The 19,593-nt window shown below is 33.1% G+C and overlaps 3 protein-coding genes across 4 annotated transcripts in view; 1 reads left to right on the top strand and 2 right to left on the bottom strand.

Annotated features, from left to right (window-relative positions):
- The window catches only part of LOC111712321 (uncharacterized), a 17,617-nt gene extending 10,347 nt beyond the window's left edge, over nt 1–7,270 (top strand). Inside the window, exons 9-13 of the mRNA XM_023486895.1 lie at nt 4,250–4,303; nt 4,984–5,034; nt 5,830–6,172; nt 6,436–6,650; nt 7,178–7,270. Of these exons, the coding sequence (XP_023342663.1) occupies nt 4,250–4,303; nt 4,984–5,034; nt 5,830–6,172; nt 6,436–6,650; nt 7,178–7,270 (756 nt within the window). The remainder of the gene's footprint in view (nt 1–4,249; nt 4,304–4,983; nt 5,035–5,829; nt 6,173–6,435; nt 6,651–7,177) is intronic.
- Nucleotides 776–4,171, bottom strand: LOC111712325 (uncharacterized). The gene is made up of 2 exons (XM_023486899.1): nt 1,407–4,171; nt 776–1,277 (listed from the first exon to the last, which is right to left on the bottom strand). Exon 1 carries the CDS (start codon nt 2,339–2,341, stop codon nt 1,457–1,459), a length of 885 nt encoding a protein of 294 aa, XP_023342667.1. The 5' UTR covers nt 2,342–4,171; the 3' UTR covers nt 776–1,277; nt 1,407–1,456.
- A 42-nt stretch (nt 7,271–7,312) lies between the features above and the next one.
- On the bottom strand, nt 7,313–19,180 carry LOC111712327 (RNA polymerase II degradation factor 1). 2 transcript variants are annotated; one of them, XM_023486901.1, is made up of 14 exons: nt 19,106–19,180; nt 18,468–18,517; nt 17,806–17,858; nt 16,922–16,980; nt 14,502–14,630; nt 13,882–13,935; nt 12,668–12,996; nt 12,516–12,544; nt 12,041–12,125; nt 10,985–11,026; nt 10,635–10,737; nt 9,372–9,512; nt 8,806–8,884; nt 7,313–8,317 (listed from the first exon to the last, which is right to left on the bottom strand). In XM_023486901.1, the coding sequence occupies exons 1-14, from the start codon at nt 19,118–19,120 to the stop codon at nt 8,238–8,240; spliced, it is 1,248 nt and encodes a 415-aa protein (XP_023342669.1). In that variant the 5' UTR covers nt 19,121–19,180; the 3' UTR covers nt 7,313–8,237. The 2 variants fall into 2 exon arrangements, with proteins under 2 accessions (XP_023342669.1, XP_023342670.1); XM_023486902.1 differs by lacking the exons at nt 16,922–16,980; nt 17,806–17,858; nt 18,468–18,517; nt 19,106–19,180 and adding an exon at nt 15,827–15,860.
- Nucleotides 19,181–19,593: the final 413 nt, after the last annotated feature.

Here is a 19,593-nt window from a genome sequence, read left to right as displayed (position 1 = left end):
ACTCTTTATATCTCCGGTAATATTGAAAGCACAAAAAACGCAGACCACTTTTTGGAAATGCCAGGGCTAGGAGAATTATGTGATAATTGTTTCAAGAATCATACATGTTAAAGTAGATAGAAGACTAAATGTCACAAATAAATTCAAATACCAAAGCCGACTTTCAAGTCGTCTTCCTATTGTCATGTTTCGTGGGACACCCTGTATGTTCGTAACTTAAACAAATTAATGTCTTAGCTGCCAAACTGCATTTGCAGTGTATGAAATGAATAACTATGAATAAAAAACATTTCGAAATAATTAACATTTATTTGAAATAATAAACAGAATATAAGGATGTTCAAATAGAATTCTATTTCTCTATCCCTAAATTTAGAATATTTGCTAAAAATGTTTTGTTTTCGAAAAAACAATCTTCCTTTTAAGAACTTTTTATAACACTTAGATTTATTGATATAAAATATTCGACCCTCCTCTAAACTCAGGAGTAGTCCCTTTGACAATAAATGAGCTGCAAAGGAAAACCAACCAGAAAATATCTCAACCTAGGCAACTCTAACAAACTTCAGTAGTGAACAAAACTCAGTTTACTCCTAGAACAGGAATTGACTCTAACTCTAATCTTCAAGATCAAAGATATAAAACTATCAGAGTCTACACTCAAACACAGCTAATTCCTATCTAACCACAGTCTATGTCTTATACTGATTTCACTCTCTAGAGTCTATGGATAGCTATCACTATACTAGGTTCACTCCCTATAAGTTAGGAATAAAGATGGTACTATACTGTTTATTAAGATGAAACACACAGTTTAAATACAGGTTATCCCTGTTACAGACTACAATTCATAATAAAGTGTATTTGTTTATTACATACTAAAAATACTATATAGATATCGAAAAATAGAAAACATCATTGTGAAGAAGACTATCCCTGGAACAAGTAGGATCGAAATAAGCTGGTCTATTCAAGTTTTAAAATCCGTACTCAAAAATTCCCTGTGAGTCCTGCATTGAACCCAACTCCACCCTTAAACTAGTTGAATTCAAGGTTTAGGCTAAAACTTCCTGGTACGTAACCACCCAATTCCTTACATCCCCCTCAAGTTTTTATTTTGACACCCAACCCCAAAATATAAAACTTCCCCTGGGTAAAAAGAAAATCCCCAGTAAAAGAAATCTGCGTCCTGATGGTGCCTGGAAAGATACACTCGGAGCTGGAACGCTTGGAGTTGGAGTCGGTAAAAGAGGGGCGGATGTTTCCGCCTTTGGAACCTGTAGTGGGAGTTCTTCAACTCGCTGTCTCCTTCTCTTCATCTTCTGGAGGGTCTCATTAGCTCCACAACAGGTAGTCAAAATAATGGCAAGAGCCATGGCAGGTCCTCCTTTTAAATATGCCATTACCATAAAAGATATGTGAACAATCATTCTTACTCATGCCATAATCACCAGTACTAGGGGAGCGAGATAGTCCCGTATTCCCTTATTGCTCTGTCCACTCGTGAGAGGATATTCATCTCTTCATAGCTCTTCGTCAATCCGGTCAAGTCGTACCTGGTTATGGAGTCATTGACTCCTACTGCACAAGAGTTGGTTTCCACGCAACTCCCTATAGTTAGGGACTTCAGCAAAGCCTTATGGTAAGAAGGATACTCCAGAATCTGTTCCCACTCCCTCTGTTCGGCATAAGTGTAGGGTCGGCTCACAGACTTGTCCAAATGGTCCATAGAGTTATCCTGTTCCAATGTTAACTGCTCAGGCGTTGCCACTGGTACAAATGCAGGTGTAATTGCTACGCAAGTATTATTGGACACCTGTATGGTCATCGGGAACTTGTTGGAACAGGGTAATTGCGTAGCATGCTGAGTACGTAGTCGGGTGGTGGGATCTACCCATACTTGCCCACTTGGGTCCATTGGAATTTTGTCATAACAGTTTGACAGTTCTGCAATCACTCCTCTTTTCTGTACACAAGATAGTACAAACAACACATCTCCTCTCCTGTAGGCGTACTGCCTGTTGGGTAACTGTTGTGGTATCTCTTCAGAACCGGCCACTTGTTGCTGGCAGACTGTAACCTTCAACATCTCCTGGACTGACTGCATCTGTTTCTCCAATTGATAGGCTAGGTAATCCTTTCGTACTCGTTCCTGGATGGCGACGTGCAAGTCTGAAGGGTGCAGTGTTCCCCAACTAACTACATCTGCTAATTCTGCTGCGGAGAGTTTGGGGCACTTGGTAGACAACAACTTCACACTGCCACATTCCTGTGGTGCCATTGTCACTCTTGTAATATTAAGTAAAATAGCTTTCTTCTCATCTACTAGGTAAGAACCCATCACTCGTGTTCCAGTGAATACTTGTATCTTCTCAAACGAGCAGGTTGGGGTGTAGTTGTAGATAAATGTCCCGTCCCCCGTCTCGCAACCTCCTGCATTTAACTTGCATGGAAGTTCCAGGTGGTCACTTTTACTTTCTACTAACTGTCCTTGTGCCACAAACTCTTCCGATTCCACAAGGATTGAATACTCCACTAGCTACATCAAATCTTCCACTAAACCGTTGCCCGTATTCATTGTCTCCCCCTTGCATCCGACCTTGTCATCCGCTACCTTGAGCTCTCCAACAGCTGCTACTTGAACGAAGGTGGTCTGATCAATCAGGATTTTAAAGATCTGGTTACTACCCGGTGGTTTGAATTGTCTGTGGTTACTAAGTAATCTGCACCACTCCGATGATACCAACACATCATGTTGTATTGTGGGGACCTTGGCCACCTTGAGATGACTCCACGCCCCGCAGTAGTAGCGAAATCTGCTCTCGCGGATTTTGCACTTATATCCTTGCAACCTTGTTACTGTCCTGGGTTGGACGAGATACATCTTCTTGGCGGAGCTGGGTTGTTCCATATTGCCGTGAAATATGTTAACACCCACTCTCCTAATCTTGGTTGGATTTACACACAGTCCGTGTAATCCAACATGAATGCACTAACATAGCTTCCGAATCTGAACAGAAGGTCTCTCAGATCAGGGCTGCAAACTGATCGAACGTACCACTCCGATAACATTCCTGAATGAGTGGGTTGTCCCAGATCCTACTTACAGCTTTGCCTGCTAGACTCTCCAACAAGATGGTCTTCTTAAACTTATCGGTCCGGACAATGTTGTGTCGACACATCAAAAACTTATACACCATTACCTCGTGATCTCTAAATAGGAGAGTACCATTATCCAGGAACTTGGGAACGCTTCGTAATATAGCTTCTCGGGTCCGATAGTCTTCTACCTCTACCTCAGCGGGGAGGGGTACTGCATCTGGTCCAGGTGCCGGGGCTGCTGCTGGTCCAGGTGCCAGGGTTGCTGCTTGTCCACGGGCCACAACTAATTCCTGATTAAGTCGTTCTATCTCCTCCCTCTGCCTCTGAATTAACTCATTTGCCTCTTCCATCTTCTCTGGTTCCTTTCAGCTCTCCTTGGGTTTGGTATTGGATTTTCTTTTTACTTCCAACTACCCTCTATCACGACCGCTTGCCACCATAAAATATTCGACCCTCCTCTAAACTCAGGAGTAGTCCCTTTGACAATAAATGAGCTGCAAAGGAAAACCAACCAGAAAATATCTCAACTTAGGCAACTCTAACAAACTTCAGTAGTGAACAAAACTCAGTTTACTCCTAGAACAGGAATTGCCTCTAACTCTAATCTTCAAGATCAAAGATATAAAACTATCAGAGTCTACACTCAAACACAGCTAATTCCTATCTAACCACAGTCTATGTCTTATACTGATTTCACTCTCTAGAGTCTATGGATAGCTATCACTATACTAGGTTCACTCCCTATAAGTTAGGAATAAAGATGGTACTATACTGTTTATTAAGATGAAACACACAGTTTAAATACAGGTTATCCCTGTTACAGACTACAATTCATAATAAAGTGTATTTGTTTATTACATACTAAAAATACTATATAGATATCGAAAAATAGAAAACATCATTGTGAAGAAGACTATCCCTGGAACAAGTAGGATCGAAATAAGCTGGTCTATTCAAGTTTTAAAATCCGTACTCAAAAATTCCCTGTGAGTCCTGCATTGAACCCCGACACCACCCTTAAACTAGTTGAATTCAAGGTTTAGGCCAAAACTTCCTGGTAACCACCCAATTCCTTAGATAGTTAAAAGACCATGTCAGATTAGTTTGAGCCCCTAGAGTTTTTTTTAATTGATTTGATAATGTTTAGAGTGCAGTACCAGTTGGTGTTAAAGGTTTAGCTATTTCTCCAGCTAAAAACAAGGTTAGAAATAATTTTAAATAATATTTTTTTTTACTTTTAAATACTTTTAAATTTTTATGAACATCAACATCTTTCTTGTGTGTTTATTATCTATCAATTGCAAGCCCTTTGACACGTGGTTTATAATTAATTTTATATTTATATATTCAATGTTATATATTTATATTTTTATTATATTTATATTTAATGTTATATATAGTTATATGTAATGTTACATTTAATGTTATTTTTATTTTTAATGTCATTTTTCTTTGAAAGTGAATTGATAAAGAATAATATTTTATCAACACTTTCTGTTTTCGACAGTAACCAATTTGGAACTGTTTAAGCGGAAGTATTTTCATTCTATTGTAACTAGGCTATCAGGGCGCTTCGCGCATATCTTTTATTTCAACGTTTAATTGTTAATAAATCTTTTAGCATTTTCCCTTCCGATGTAACAACAGTAATACAAATTTTCATTTGAGGTTCCGCACAAAATTTGAGCCTGGTCATTTCAGCCATTTTGACGTTCATTGGATATACGCATGATGCAGCTTGCAGAATAAGACAAACAAGCAAAATATATATATAAATATATATATAGATTAATTTTAACCACAAAAAGAAAGTTTTCACATTATAGCGTTGGTCTTATCTGTTTTTTCTGTGAATGTATTTAAATGTCGTCTTTATTGTAGAATGTTCTGGAGGTTAGACCAATACTTAAGTACGCTGATCTTCCTCAACAGGTAGTTATCGTTAATTAACATGGTCTAAACTTTTTAATTCTAAATCCATTAATTCCATCTTATTTCTCATGTTATGATGATTACGATCAATAAATTACTAGAAGTACAGGGTTACCCACAAAGGATAAAACTTTAGTTTTTTCTTTATATTCATAGTTCCATGCAACTGTAAACTTGTTTCTCTCTGTGTAAATCATTAAATCAGTAATTATACATTGTGGAAACGTTTTTTATGTCTCAAATGATTCCTAAAAAGTTTTCCACAATACTACATTTTCAGTTCAACAACCATACATTCACTTTATGGCTGAAGAGTGAAGACTAATTTAAAACTAATTTTTACAGAGTTTCCGGTCGTCTTTACAGTCTCATTCTGTCTGGGTAACCCTGTCTTAATAGTTTATTAACATAAGGTCAAAACTTTTGAACGCTGAATCCAGGGACTGTAGGCGTAATTTCAAGTGACCCTTCAGGCAAAGATGGAACTTCCCGATTTACAACGGTACCCTTAAAATATTAATCTGATCCAAAACTTAGGTTTTCCACCTCGGAAAGTGTTTATATTTTTCTGATTATCTCCGTTTAATCAAGAATTGTGCAATTGTCGTCGCTTTTGAAGAGAAAGCACATGAATAATAATAATAAGTTTAATTAAAAAAAAAATCATAGATATCTAATTCATACTTGATCCAACAAAGCTTTTGAAGTTCGGACAAGAATCGGACATTGGCATCTTTGCATGGAAGGTCACTTAAAATTACGCTTACAGTCCCTTTAAATGATAAAAATGTTCAGGGAGTTGGGTCATACGAAGATTATTATAACCCACAGAGTCCTGTACAAGAATATTACAGCCCGCAAACCCCAATCCAGGAATATTATAGCCCGCAAAGTCCAGTCCAAAAATATTATAGCCCGCAAGAGCCGGTTGAGGATTACGGGCCGGTCATTACCGCAGACAACTACAAACCGGTTCGAACGAGTCAGAACTACCCCCAGGGCTGGACCGGTCATCTTGAATCTTCTTCCGGTGGAGCCGAATATACTTCAGGTGGAGCAGAACCAGTTTACAAATACCACGTGAAAGCTGGACAGGAACCAACTCTACCTGAGAACACGTCAAGCAAGAAAAAAACTGGTAAATATTTCCTAAAAATATTTTTGAACAAAAAATTTCAACAAAGAAATTAGTTTTTTGATATGAAACGAATAGACAATGAATTAAGGTAGTATATATGTACAGGAGAGGAATTTAAACCACACGTTTTCCAATTTTTTTCTAAATGTCTGTTTTTCTTGCAATATTTTTCATTTAGAAAAAATTTAGCTTTTTACTAAAAATTTTAGAGAAAATACCAAGTTACTTCTACTTTTTAATTTGAAAAAAATTAATTGTGTCAGGTTCCATGATAAATCTTCAAGGATTCCTAATACCTAATCAATATGAGAAACTTGCAGAAGACGACATTGTGGCAGTGTATCCTCAGAAATCCCAGGCAAATGAAGACGACGGAATAACATTATACTCGGATTCTGCGGCATTTTCCGACACCGGCGCATATCCTGGGACTCCTGAAGGAAAGACCAGTGATGAAGAAGATTTTTCTCAAAACCAGGTAAAAATCTAACAAGGGGGAACCTGAAAGGATGAAATGATTTTAGGGCATAAATCTACAAAGTCATAAACAGACTAATAAATTTTATTTTTAATAATTAAAAATATTGACTTGTTTTGAATTTAAATGTAAAAATAGTCTCGAACTTTTTGAAAACTTTTTATATAGCTTTGTATAACTGTTAATATTTGGTGAGGTAACCTTGCGGTACAGTGGACATACAAACAAACAAGCTTTTTCTTTGGTGAAAATCCCAAAAACAATTTAAAAAACTGTGATTTGTAATCTTACAGGGCTACCCACAAAGGAAAAGACTTTAAAGACGACTTTATAGATAGTTATTCTTATTTACATTCATAGATCAATGTAGCCATTAGACTAAACTACATTTAGTGCAAAATACAATTTTAATCTGAAAATTGGTTTATTCAATGAATTATCTGTGTGGGTAACCCTGTATATTATAACTTGCCAGAAAATAAAGTTTTGGAATGTCGTCTTAACTTAAACATAATTTTACTATTTAGGGATTTGGACCTCTGCTGGACCAAGATTATCATGACATTGATTATACAAGTGGAAGCCTTGTATCATTTCATACATCTCTTTCACACATATAAATAAAGTTGTAAATCATAAAGTATAGAAATCAATAAATTTAATACAAAATATTTTTATATTTATTCTTAGGCATGACAACATTATATTTACTAGTTACTGTAAATATAAAAAAACAAAATAAAGAAATAAATAAATAAATTATGATAACAGTGCAATAAAAAATATTTAAATAACAAAATAAATAAAATGATAAATAAAACAATGTTGATAAACGGACTAAAGAATAACAGATTTTGTGAAATGAAGAAAATTTTTAAGTTTCAATGAAGACTTTTACTCAAAAAGGACAAGATAAGTAGTCTTTCTTTGAAGACGACCTTTGACTAGATCTACTAATCCCCAGGCCCGAGATTGCAGGTTGTTATGCTCAAATTATCCTGGACTTCAGAGTTTAGACCATTTACAAAATCATAAGTTTATTTTGAATAATCTGTGAATTATGTAGAAAGTCAATACAATGTAAACTTGAAAGGGCAAATAGATTCGAATTTTACGTAAAAATATGAAAGGATGTACTTGTGTAAAATATGCAAAAATCAAATTGCATAACCACTTAAACAACCTCCTTTTATGTTACGTTATGCTAAGGGATTATAAGCGTCATTTCAAGGAACCCTTCATGCAAGGTTGACAATGCCCGATTCACAATGATATCCTTAGAAGTGTAAAGATTTTTCTGATCAAGTATGAACAAATTAGATAAAAATATTTAAAATTTTGAACACTGATTTTTTCCAATTGTGTATGGTTTCTCTACAAAAAATTGACATTGATAGACATTTTTATGCCTAGAAAAACGATCAGATAAAGCTTTCAATGGTGATTGAAATAACATTTATAATTCTTTTAAAATCAAGTGGTTTGACGCAAGTGAGACCCCATAAACTTTTTTCAAATCATTCCTTACACATTTTTTCACGATTACTTTGTTCTGGTCTTTAAAAAAAAGGTTGCCACAAAAAAAAATTATTTTTTCTTCCCCATTGCTGAGGCAATCATCCCAGCTAACCCGTCCACCACTGTATTCATTATACCAGACTCAGCACCTGAACACAGTTTTCTATAAATACAAAGTATGTCTGTTTGTTTGTTTGTCCGATCATAACTCAGAATCCCCTTGACCGATTTGCCTCAAATTTTGAACGGGGAACTCAGGAGAGCCAAGGAAATATTCAAAGTCTGGTTTTAAGAATTAAAATTAGACGGGTTGACTTTTATTCAAAAAATGTTGTTTCCCAGTAAAATCCACCAAGTGCGGGTAAACGGCGAAAGTAACTATGAGTAATCTGGGCAACGCTGGGTTCCCAAGCTAGTAGAACACAAGGTGTTGGACAGTGGTCCCCATAAACTGTGGATTACGATCACGACATTTTATTAATCTTATGATTAGTTGATGTTATTATAAGGAAATGGTTTTACCAGTATGCTTCAAAACCAAATAATTGGGTCTGTGAGCACTGCACAAGTGCTGTGTTTCGTGTTCATTGGACTATTTAAAATCAAAATTTGAGTCTAACAGTATGTTTAAAATGACCTACTAAATCCGCCAACCCTCCACCGCCTCCGGAGCCGCCGCTTGATGAAGCAAATTCACCAATAGTTGAGGCTGCAATCTAAGCAATAATAAATACATTTTTTTTCCTAGATAATTATAAAAGATTTTAGAATTATTATAATTTGAAATACTGTAAAAATTTCTTTGGATTTTAAAAATGAACTAGAAGGTTTTTTTGTTTTTAACTGTCGAGACCTCTGAATTTTTAGCGGTATTTTTAACTAAAAGAAAAAACAAAGACTAAATAAAAACAAACATTATTTACAACAAAGCTCATTCTTTTAACACATTTAACCAAGACAGTTGTGGTTTTCTAGTTAACTTAGACAGCTGTGGTTTTCTAGTCAACCTAGACAGCTGCGGTTATGTAGTCAACCTAGACAGCTGTGGTTTTCTGGTCAACCATAGACAACTGGGGTTTCTAGTCAACCTAGACAGCTATGATTTTCTAGCCAACCTAGACAGTTCATGGTTTTGGGGTCAACCAAGACAGCTGTGTTTTTGGGGTCAACCTGGACAGCTATGGTTCCAGTGGTCTTGTATACCTGTGGTAAAGCTGATAATCCTGGGAAGAGGGATCCAACCTCACTTGTAGCGCTAGGGACGGCGTTCTGGAATAATCCTCCATTATGGTTGTTGAAATAATTCAACAGCTGATCTGTTCCGTCTGGACACTGGGGGAATAGCTGAAACAATAAGGTGTTTAAAAATACAAAATATTCCACTATTTGATTTTAAATTAAGTTGAATTCGTGAAGCAGTTTCGAAAAAGATGTGAGTAACTTTATTGAACAAATGCGTTTTCTAACCAAACTCCGTATTTTTTTGGCCATTGACACAACATTTTTACGAAAAAGTGTTGTAAGGTGATACCTATAATACTTTGGAAAAGGTGACGGCATTTAATAGTCTTATAATAATTGATGGTTTAATGAAACAATTTACCACTTGCTAGAAAATCCACTACTTAATTTAAATGGGTCTGTGTTCACTGCACTGTGGCTTTTTTTTATGTTTTTGCTTTTCATGTAGTTAACAGTCCTCTTTCTATCATAGTTGCATGAGACTGTAGAAAAAACATTACAGAATTTTTAATGTCTGTTTTTATAATAATGATTTCCTTCAAGTTTAACCCTATTCCTGTTGACCCCCCCCCCTGTAGTTTTTTTTACATAACTCAAAAAGTATTCGTCTGAGGCTGTTGAAATATTCTGACTTTTCTTACATACCCAAAGCCCTCCCTTTAGGCCTAAAACTGGGCTTTAATACTAACTGCCTGAGTCCTCAGCCACACTGCCTGAATGACTGTTTTTGCCTGTAACAAACTAAATCTTTGTTTTGACCCACTTTCACTTGTCAGATTTTGATAAATTTTAGCTTTTTGGAAAGCCTATGACATAAGAAAACGGATTTGCGAAAAAAAATGCAAATTTTTTGCAAACAACCTGTCAAAGGAAATTTGCACATTTTTAGTTTTTCTTCATTAAAAATCAGGTTATTTAAAATTTTGCAAAAAATTTTGCAAATTTGAAATGGCATGGTCAAGAGCTTTTCAAAAATGTATAATTTTTTATTTTTTGGACAAATTTTTTTTTTGCAAACATTTTTACTATATAACTGGATTTTGCGATAAAAAATTCTATTTTTGCAAATTTGCAAATTTTTTTGCAGATTCTAAATGTAGAGCACAAGAGCTTTCTAATGATGTATCATTTGTCATATTTGGACATCTTACTGTATCTTAATGGTTAAAACGCCCCCTAACTTTACGAAAGAACATCATTAAAATAAAAAATAAAAATTAAGACCTGTCTGCAATTTGTTGGGCTCTCTTTATTAGCATGCCCAATTATTGCAGCTCTCACAAACGGATATGCACCCATCTGGTCCAAACCAAATGATTGCATCATTCTAAAAGAAAAATAATTGTATTATTTAATCTTTGAAAAATGAGAATCAATGGAAATTCAAAATTCCATTGATTTTGATTTTGACCTATACAAATATGTTTTTAAATTAGCGGGAATCAATGAAAATTGTTGCATGCCAAAAAAAAACAGCTTCTTAGAAAGGAGTGGCGTTTTATTTTTATTTTGTCGAATAAACATTTATTAAGTAAAAGAACGATGGATGCGAGAAAAAAAAAACACATTCTTACTTGATTGCTTGACCATGCATCGATGTTTGTCTTTTCTGCCGTCTAAAAAAAGCAAAAGTAAATTGATTAATCGGTCTGTGTATAATGTATAACTGGCTCGTATGTCTGTCTTTTGGTTTGTGGTTTTAACCTTGCAGGCAAGTCAAAATGTTTTAAAAAATTGCTATTAAAAAGTTCGATACTCGATAGTAAAAAATGTCGAAAATCCACCAACGAAATCAATAAAATCCACAAAATATGTCCTTGTTCAGTCGTATCTTTATTCAAGTGAAAAACTTGACATATTAAATTAAAAAATAAAATTCCCGCAAAAAAAAAATCTTCAATTTTTTGTTTTTCTTTATGTATGGAATGCAAATTGAATTGAAAAATAATTACGGATTTGATTGTAAACTTCATACTTTCTTAGACATTTGATTTGATTTTACCTACAAGTTTAGTAAACGCCAATTTATCCGGTCAATATTAGGAGTTAAAAACATTTTTTTTTCTTTGCCATATGTCTTTAATGAGTTATGATTGAAAATATTTACTTAGAATTTAATTTTATGTGTAATTCAAGCAAAACTTTTGATTTTAGAATTAACAATTGTCTCGTAATAGAAGACGAGATTATAAATTATAATTTCGTAATCTGCTTTTTTCATGTTTTAGAACGAGTTTAGAACACACGAACACTAGAATAAATCCTTGTTTTTAAAAGTTTGTTACAGGGTGAAATACTAGATGACTGGCTTAAGACTTACCCTGTTTATTACAAACTAGCCTTCTATGACGCTTCGCGCCCCTTTTTCAAATAACAATTCTAGCTTTTGGTTGTTGCTCTTCAAGTGACTATTTTTTCAACGTCGTCAAATTTTCACGGATTTTTTGGTTAGAATTTGCAGATTTTTCAAAATAAAAAATGTCGACATTATTTGCCAAGTAACGTTTTTTATTTCAACCGCCCGAAAATCTTTCTCTATAGTTGCTTTGATTTTTTGGCTTTCCCGGATATGTACAGATACCCTGACAGACAAACAAGCAAACTATATTATATTTTGTCCATAAATTAACCTTTCTTCTGATCTCTTTTTCCTGCCAGGTATTGCACCAGCAAGTGCTCCTGCTATAGCATCTATAATAGCATCCCCAGCTCCTCCTGTAAATGGAATAATAAAACTGTACAGTACACTGCCAATAAAAGAATTAGTGGTCTAATATAAAAGAAACTGTATCTGCAATAGAATCTACATTTATTTACGAGCTTGTCCAATTCACAATAGTACTTTCGATACCTTTATCTGATAAATAATGAAAGAAATATCCATGTTCATTTTCTTAAAACTTTATTATTTTTAATTCTACTTTCTCTACAAAAGTGATTTTTCCATTTCTACTGCAAAAAAATGGCCACACTATATGATCAAATAATTGATAAAAGGGTATCCATTGTTAATCAGATATGGCCCTCTTAAAAAGGAGGACCACTTGAAGGTACAGTCCCTTAAATCTAAAAAAAATTATTCAAGTCGATATTTGTTTTCATTACCTTGCTGCTGTTGTCCAATCTGGTTTTGACTGAAAATTCACAAATCAAAAATATCAAGAATAAAACTTACGAAATCAAATTGTTTTCTTTGTTAATTTAAACAAACTTTTCAGGTGTCAAATAAGATTATATTCATTTTTATTTGTGCTTTCCTAAACTGATTCTGCCCTTTAAACTGGTTTCCAAACTGGTTTTGACCGGCAAACTGGTTTCCAAACTGGTTTTGGCCGGCAAACTGGTTTCCAAACTGGTTTTGTCCAGCAAACTGGTTTCCAAACTGGTTTTGGCCGGCAAACTGGTTTCCAAATTGGTTTTGTCCAGCAAACTGGTTTCCAAACTGGTTCTGGCCCGCGAACTGAGTTTGAAACTGGTTTTGACCGCCATTCAAACCCGCCTGAAGAATTTGACCTCCAATATTTTGAAGTAGTTGACCATTCTGTTGCAGGAAAGGTGAATTTTGACCAAGCTGAGCTGTCACTGCCTATCAGACAAATCCACCATCATTTAACATGCAAGAGTGAACCTACAGTGAGAACAGAAAACTCTGTATTAGGAAGACGACCTTGTTTCCTATGACCAGATTATTTCATTGATTTTTTATGTGAAAGATGGATCCCTTGTGTTTACATTACCGCCCAGCGACAGTACACTGCAGTACAAAAAATGCGCACACCTCTAAAATAACTTTCCTTGCATTAAATCCTTGCTTTAAATAGTCCAATGAGAATGAGAAACAGGAATTGAGCAGTGTAAACAGACCCATTTCACTTAATAACTAATTTTATAAGTTACTAGTAAAACTATTTGCTTTGCACCAACATCAAAAACACTTATTTATTGATTTATGGTCGTCTTTCTATTCCATGGTTTTCTGGTTCGCACTGTAATATATGTATATCAATAAACTTGATATGACGATAGTCTGAAATGATAAACATATAAAACACCAAATTGTAGTTTTACTTCTTTTAGGTAAATTTTTGGCAAATTTGACAAAACAAAGCTTAAACAAACCAAAAAGCTTGAACTATATTTACAAATAATCTCAACTTTTAGTTTTGTTTTTTTTATTAATTATCAATGTTCGTAAATGTGGTGAATTAATGAATTAATCAATAAATGAATTGATAAATTAATGAATTAATAAATTATTGAATTAAAGAATAGGTGAATGAATGAATTAATGAATTAATGAAATAATAGATTATTGAATTAAAGAATAAATTAATTAATGAAATAATGAATTAATGAATTAATGAAATAATGAATAAATGAATTTATAAATTAATGAATTAATGAAATAATGAATTAATGAATAAATGAATTAATAAATAAATGAATTAATGAATTAATGATGCCGGTATTCCTGGGTTAAAGGTCCATTATTTTGGTTGAGTTGTCCAGGCAAATTCTGAAGGAACTAGAAACAAAACGATTTTATAAATAGAATAAATAGAATAAATAAAATAAAAAGAAAATTAAAATGGAATTTTTATTTTTAAAAAAAAATGAATATTATAGTTTGGTATCCCTGCTTTGCCTAGAAACCAAGATTTCCTTATCGTATTGATGAAATGTTTTTAAATTAAATGCTTTTTTTCAAATGTCCTTTCTATAGTTTGTCCCTATAACATATAAGTTCAATAGCCAAAAAGCCAACAGAACCCCAAATTCACCATATATGTTATTTAAAAGATCAATGCTTGTTCATAATCAGGAATTCTAATTAGGGACAAAAGAAAGTTCTTTCAGGGATTGTAGACATGATGGAATAATGTCTTTAATGTTTTACAATAATCTTCATAAACATTTCTTAGCATATATAGATTTAGGAAGGCATCTGTTTTCTCTTTAAAAAGGAATTGCGAAAAACAAAGATATCTTCCGAAATTTTAATCTGCAAACAAAGATCGGGTCCTTTACTTAATAAAAGGGTCATTGGAATTCCAGTTCCTTTAATTATTCTATAATTATATAATTGTTTCCCTGTTGTGGATTAGACTGGAACTGGCTGAGTCCTGACTGTGCCAGCTGACCGGTCTGCGAACCAAAATTATTCGTGACCGCGTTCACAACAGTTTGCTCCGCACTGCCCATATACTCGCAAATCATTTTCTAAATAAAAATAACTCTCGCCTCGATCTTTAACTTATCTTTAAAGTTCTTCGTTCATATACAGTGAAACCCTTAATAACGAATACGTCGAAAGAATTCATCAAATGTCGTATTCTTCACTTTCTGATAACGGAATGTTGCAGATATTTAGTTTTTTAATTAAATGATAATATGGAGCTCTTTAAAACTTTCCCGCATATTCATGGCTATTTATTTATTTTTCAAATACTGAAATTTACGTAATATAGTATAAAACTCATCGAACAATTGTCATGACGACATTATAAATTCTTTCTATGTATTCGTTATTAAGGGTTTCACTGTAAATAAATTTGTATATATGTTGGCTAAAGCTAGACCAAAGGCTGGACCAAAATGTCTCAAAGGAATTGAGTCTTTGCCACAAATATCAATTTTCTAATACCTATATCTTTAAAACCAGATGGCATAAACCTTTGATATTTCAAACTTTGATTTTTTGATCCATCAGAATTCATAGTTTGAAATATCTAGGGTCTACAACATTGGTTGTAGAAAATAAAGGGATTAAAATAATCAGAGTTTATGAATGACATAGGCAAAAACATTTTATTTCTCAAAATTTGATTTCAAACTATTTGTATTTTGTTAAATATGATGATGATGATGACAATTTTAAGATATATAAGGTTTACAAGTTACAACATCAGGTTGCAAAGCTAAGACAACACATATACTCAAAAATAATTTTCTAAATAAAAAGAACACTCGCCTCTAACTTTAATTCATTAATCACTATATTTTTTAACCTATTTTCTAACTGCGTATTTTGTAAGAAGATATATGTAGACTAAGCTTGAAATATCAAAGGTTTAAAATATTAAGTTTATAAATATATAGTTTCGTATCAAACCTAAATACTTGGTTTTAGATCCAATTTGTTATTTAAAAAANACTAATCACAAATAACTTTCTAAATAAAAAGAATATGTTTAACCTGATGTCGCAGACCTTTGATAGTTAAGACTATAGGATTTATATTACATGATAAAGACTAAATTTAAAATACCAAAGGTTTACAACATCAGGTTGAAACATTAAATGAGGGTTCGTTGGTTTCGTAACTTTAAACCTAAATACTTTGATAAAGATTCGTTTGCAATGAATAGAAAATATAAAAATTCGCCCCTAAAAAAATATTAAAATTAAAAGCATACAGGGCAAGAAATATATAGACCAGGAACCGCCAGATCTGATACGTCAACTCTGTGTACTGCAGTGGGAGGAGATCAAAACAAAGAATTCAGGGGCGACGCATCATTTTTGAGGGAAAAGGGCCCAAGGGGTGGAATAAGAATATTTTGCTATTGTATTGTATATATTGACCAGAAAGCCAAAAATCATAAGTATTCGCTCTTGATATATTGACTAGTTTTGTTGGTAAAATCATATCAGAGCTTTAGTCCTTTCCCTTCAACTTCTGTGGGGGCACTGGGTTTGTTTACATTCCTCCCATAGTGAACAGATATACACAATTTGCGTATATCTGAGTTGTGCGTTCCTGTATATAGTTTATATAGTTCCTAGATACAGGGTTTCTCAATAAGCGTAGTATTACTTAGATGACAATTATTAGATCGCCTCTGATCTACAAATTGCAGATATTTTTTTGTAAATACAGAGATGGAATTTAAAGAATTTGAGCCGCGGTTTAATTCCGCCAAAACCCGGTTTAAATTCAGCGCCGGCTTAAATCTTGAAACATTTGATACAATTTTAAGTGGAACCAACCATATTTAAACCGCGGCTTAAATTTCAACCGCCGCTCAAATTCTTTAAATTCGGCCACAGGTATCGTCATTATCCAACTATAACAATAATATATGAAAACTCTTGGTTTGGGAAATTTATAATTTCTCCGTCAGTGTTGAAGATGCAGAAAAGATGAAGAAAATTAAAAACGATTTCAACGTTGCATTTTGAAGAGATCGCCGTTGCAATTTGAAAAATGATCGTCCATTTAATAGATTGGTATGTCCGATTTACAATGTACCGATTAAACCTATGTCTGATCTAAAATTGTAAAAAACATAAGTCAATTTTTTTAGCATAAAAAGAGTTTTATTATGACAATTTCCTCCATGGTTTCTGACGCAAAAATATCTGTATATATGATCCATTCTTGATCTGCAGACAAAACTTTTAAGCGTGTCGTTGTTAATCGGACATGCTACGAAAAAAACGAATCGCGAGATAAAAAAATTGCAAACAGTCCCTTTAAAACTCACGTTTATTAGGACACCCTGATATACCTGAATACATTGATATTGATCCATCTTATTCACATTTTTCAAAACTTTATCAACCGACCCTGAAATAAAATGAAAGATTTAACATTGTTCTTTAGATCTCACGGCTGGTGATACTTCAAAATCTTGTTTTCCCCTTTCAACCCTGGCTGGTTGAAAGACTTTTTTTATATATTGTAAAGTATAATTATTTTTAAATAAAAAATAAATAAAAATTATGAATATAATATGAAAAAAAAGTTCTTGATTAGTTCTAAATTATAAGAAATTTTCTAGAAGTTTATCATATGTTCATAATTAACAATTATTGCTCATTAGCTTCACTTTATATTAGTTTAGTTAGTTTTACCCTTACCCCCGTCAAACATGAAAATGACTTAAAAATATCAGAGAGCCAAACCCTAAGAAGGAGTATAGAGCTACAGCTAAAAATTTGAAAACAATTTCAACAATTTAAATCATATCAACATCGCAAAAACATCAAATCCTCCCGATTCACAACGGTACCCTTAAAAACTTTGCCTGATAGCACATATACTTATGTTATCAATGTTTAATATTTTGAAATTTGATTATTTTCCATTGCGGTTTCTCTACAAAAGTAACTTGCGCATTTCTACAGGAAAACATATTGGAGTTATCAGAACTAAACACTATGTAGAAAGCGATAATATCTTCCACAGTATTGATCAGATAATGTTTTCAAGCATATTGATGTGAATTGGGCATTGTCGTCTTTGCATGCAGAAGCACGGGCAACCTTTCCGTTCCCAGTTTGTACTGTACGGTACCTAGCTCAGACTTTATGCTTCATATAGGTTGAATTTACTTTTACTAAAGGGGCAGAGGTGCTTGGAAGGGTTACTTAATATTAAGCTTTAAGTTACCTATAACACTAGGTTGTGGACCGGTCAGTTCCTCGTCTAATTCATCAGATATACTAAATAATATTGAAATAATAATTAAAATAATTATCATAAATAATAAACAATATTAGAATCAAAACAATAATCAAAACAAAAATAAAAAATATCTTCAACTAAGAAAAAGAAAAAGGAATAAAGATAAGCAAACTCTAAACAATAAAGCTTTTCGGTTATATATTTAAATGTTTGATATAACTGGCCAAACGGCTGAACCAAATTAGCTGACATTTTTTTAGTAACCCATGGGTGCCCCAAGGGTGTTGGAGACTAAAATAAATTAGGAAAGTTTTTAATTTTGACGCGCCAGTAAATGACGGGATTAATTTATAACTTGTTTAAATGTTTTTTTTTATAAAATAAAATGGTACGAGGCATAGTTACTGATTTCAAATGTTCATCTTTTTTCTCTTTTCTTCATCTGCACGTCTCCAGGTTCTCTATTACTTGCTTCTTTTTGCACGTCCATTTTTGCACGTCCATTTTTGACGATGTTTTTTGAAAAAATGTTTACGAGTCGCTAATATGACTATGAATAATAATATAAACCTGAGAAACACAGCGAACTTCAGCTATAGTTGATAAAAATAAAAATCATAAAACTTCAACATTTAAAAAAAACTTACTCGACAGGAACAGAAAGAGCTGGAGATATCAACGCAATTCCGAGAAATATCTATAAAAGGTTCATTGAATTAACAATTTATTTAATTTTTAATATCATTGTAATCTGACAACTTACTTTAATATCATTGTAATCTGACAACTTACTTCAATATCATTGTAATCTGACAACTTACTTTAATATCATTGTAATCTGACAACTTACTTTAATATCATTGTAATGTGACAACTTACTTTAATATTATTGTAATCTGACAACTTACTTTAATATCATTGTAATCTGACAAATTACTTTTATATTATTGTAATCTGACAACTTACTTTAATATCATTGTAATCTGACAACTTACTTTAATATCATTGTAATCTGACAACTTACTTTAATATCATTTTAATCTGACAACTTACTTTAATATCATTGTAATCTGACAACTTACTTTAATATCATTGTAATCTGACAACTTACTTTAATATCATTGTAATCTGACAACTTACTTTAATATCATTGTAATCTGACAACTTACTTCAATATCATTGTAATCTGACAACTTACTTCAATATCATTGTGATCTGACAACTTACTTTAATATCATTGTAATCTGACAACTTACTTTAATATCATTGTAATCTGACAACTTACTTCAATATGTCGCATAATTGTGCGCTTCTCCTTCTGTTTATTTTGTTTCTGAAAGAGAATTGAAAAGTAAATTTGTCGTCGGGTAAAGACTTTAGTTGAACTTTATAAAAAATGTATACGTAAAAAATTTTATAAATTCCTTTTTGAACTTTTACAAATTTCATCTCTGTCATTGTACAATGGGACCCATTATATTTTGAAAGAGAAAGACGACATTTATAAATTATACAATTTTATGTGCATTTAACGTATATTATATGTGTTCAGTGAAACGGGCCTGAGTACACTACACGTGTTTTTGTTAACAATTGGGCGGTTTCAGAGGGGGGGTGGAAGTCCATTACCCCCCCCCCCCTAAGTGAAATTTGGGGGTTGTACACCACCCCTGAATTTTTACAGTCATTTCTCATTTGAACTTTAATTTGTATTTATGTATGTAAATAATAAAGTTTAGTTAAAAGTGACAATATTGTAAAAATAAACATTAT

The sequence above is a fragment of the Eurytemora carolleeae genome, unplaced genomic scaffold (assembly GCF_000591075.1).
Source record: "Eurytemora carolleeae unplaced genomic scaffold, Eaff_2.0 scaffold1239, whole genome shotgun sequence".
In the NCBI taxonomy this organism is placed as follows: domain Eukaryota; kingdom Metazoa; phylum Arthropoda; class Copepoda; order Calanoida; family Temoridae; genus Eurytemora; species Eurytemora carolleeae.
The sequence above is the reverse complement of the archived record's forward strand: the minus strand, read 5'-3'. Positions and strand labels throughout refer to the sequence as shown.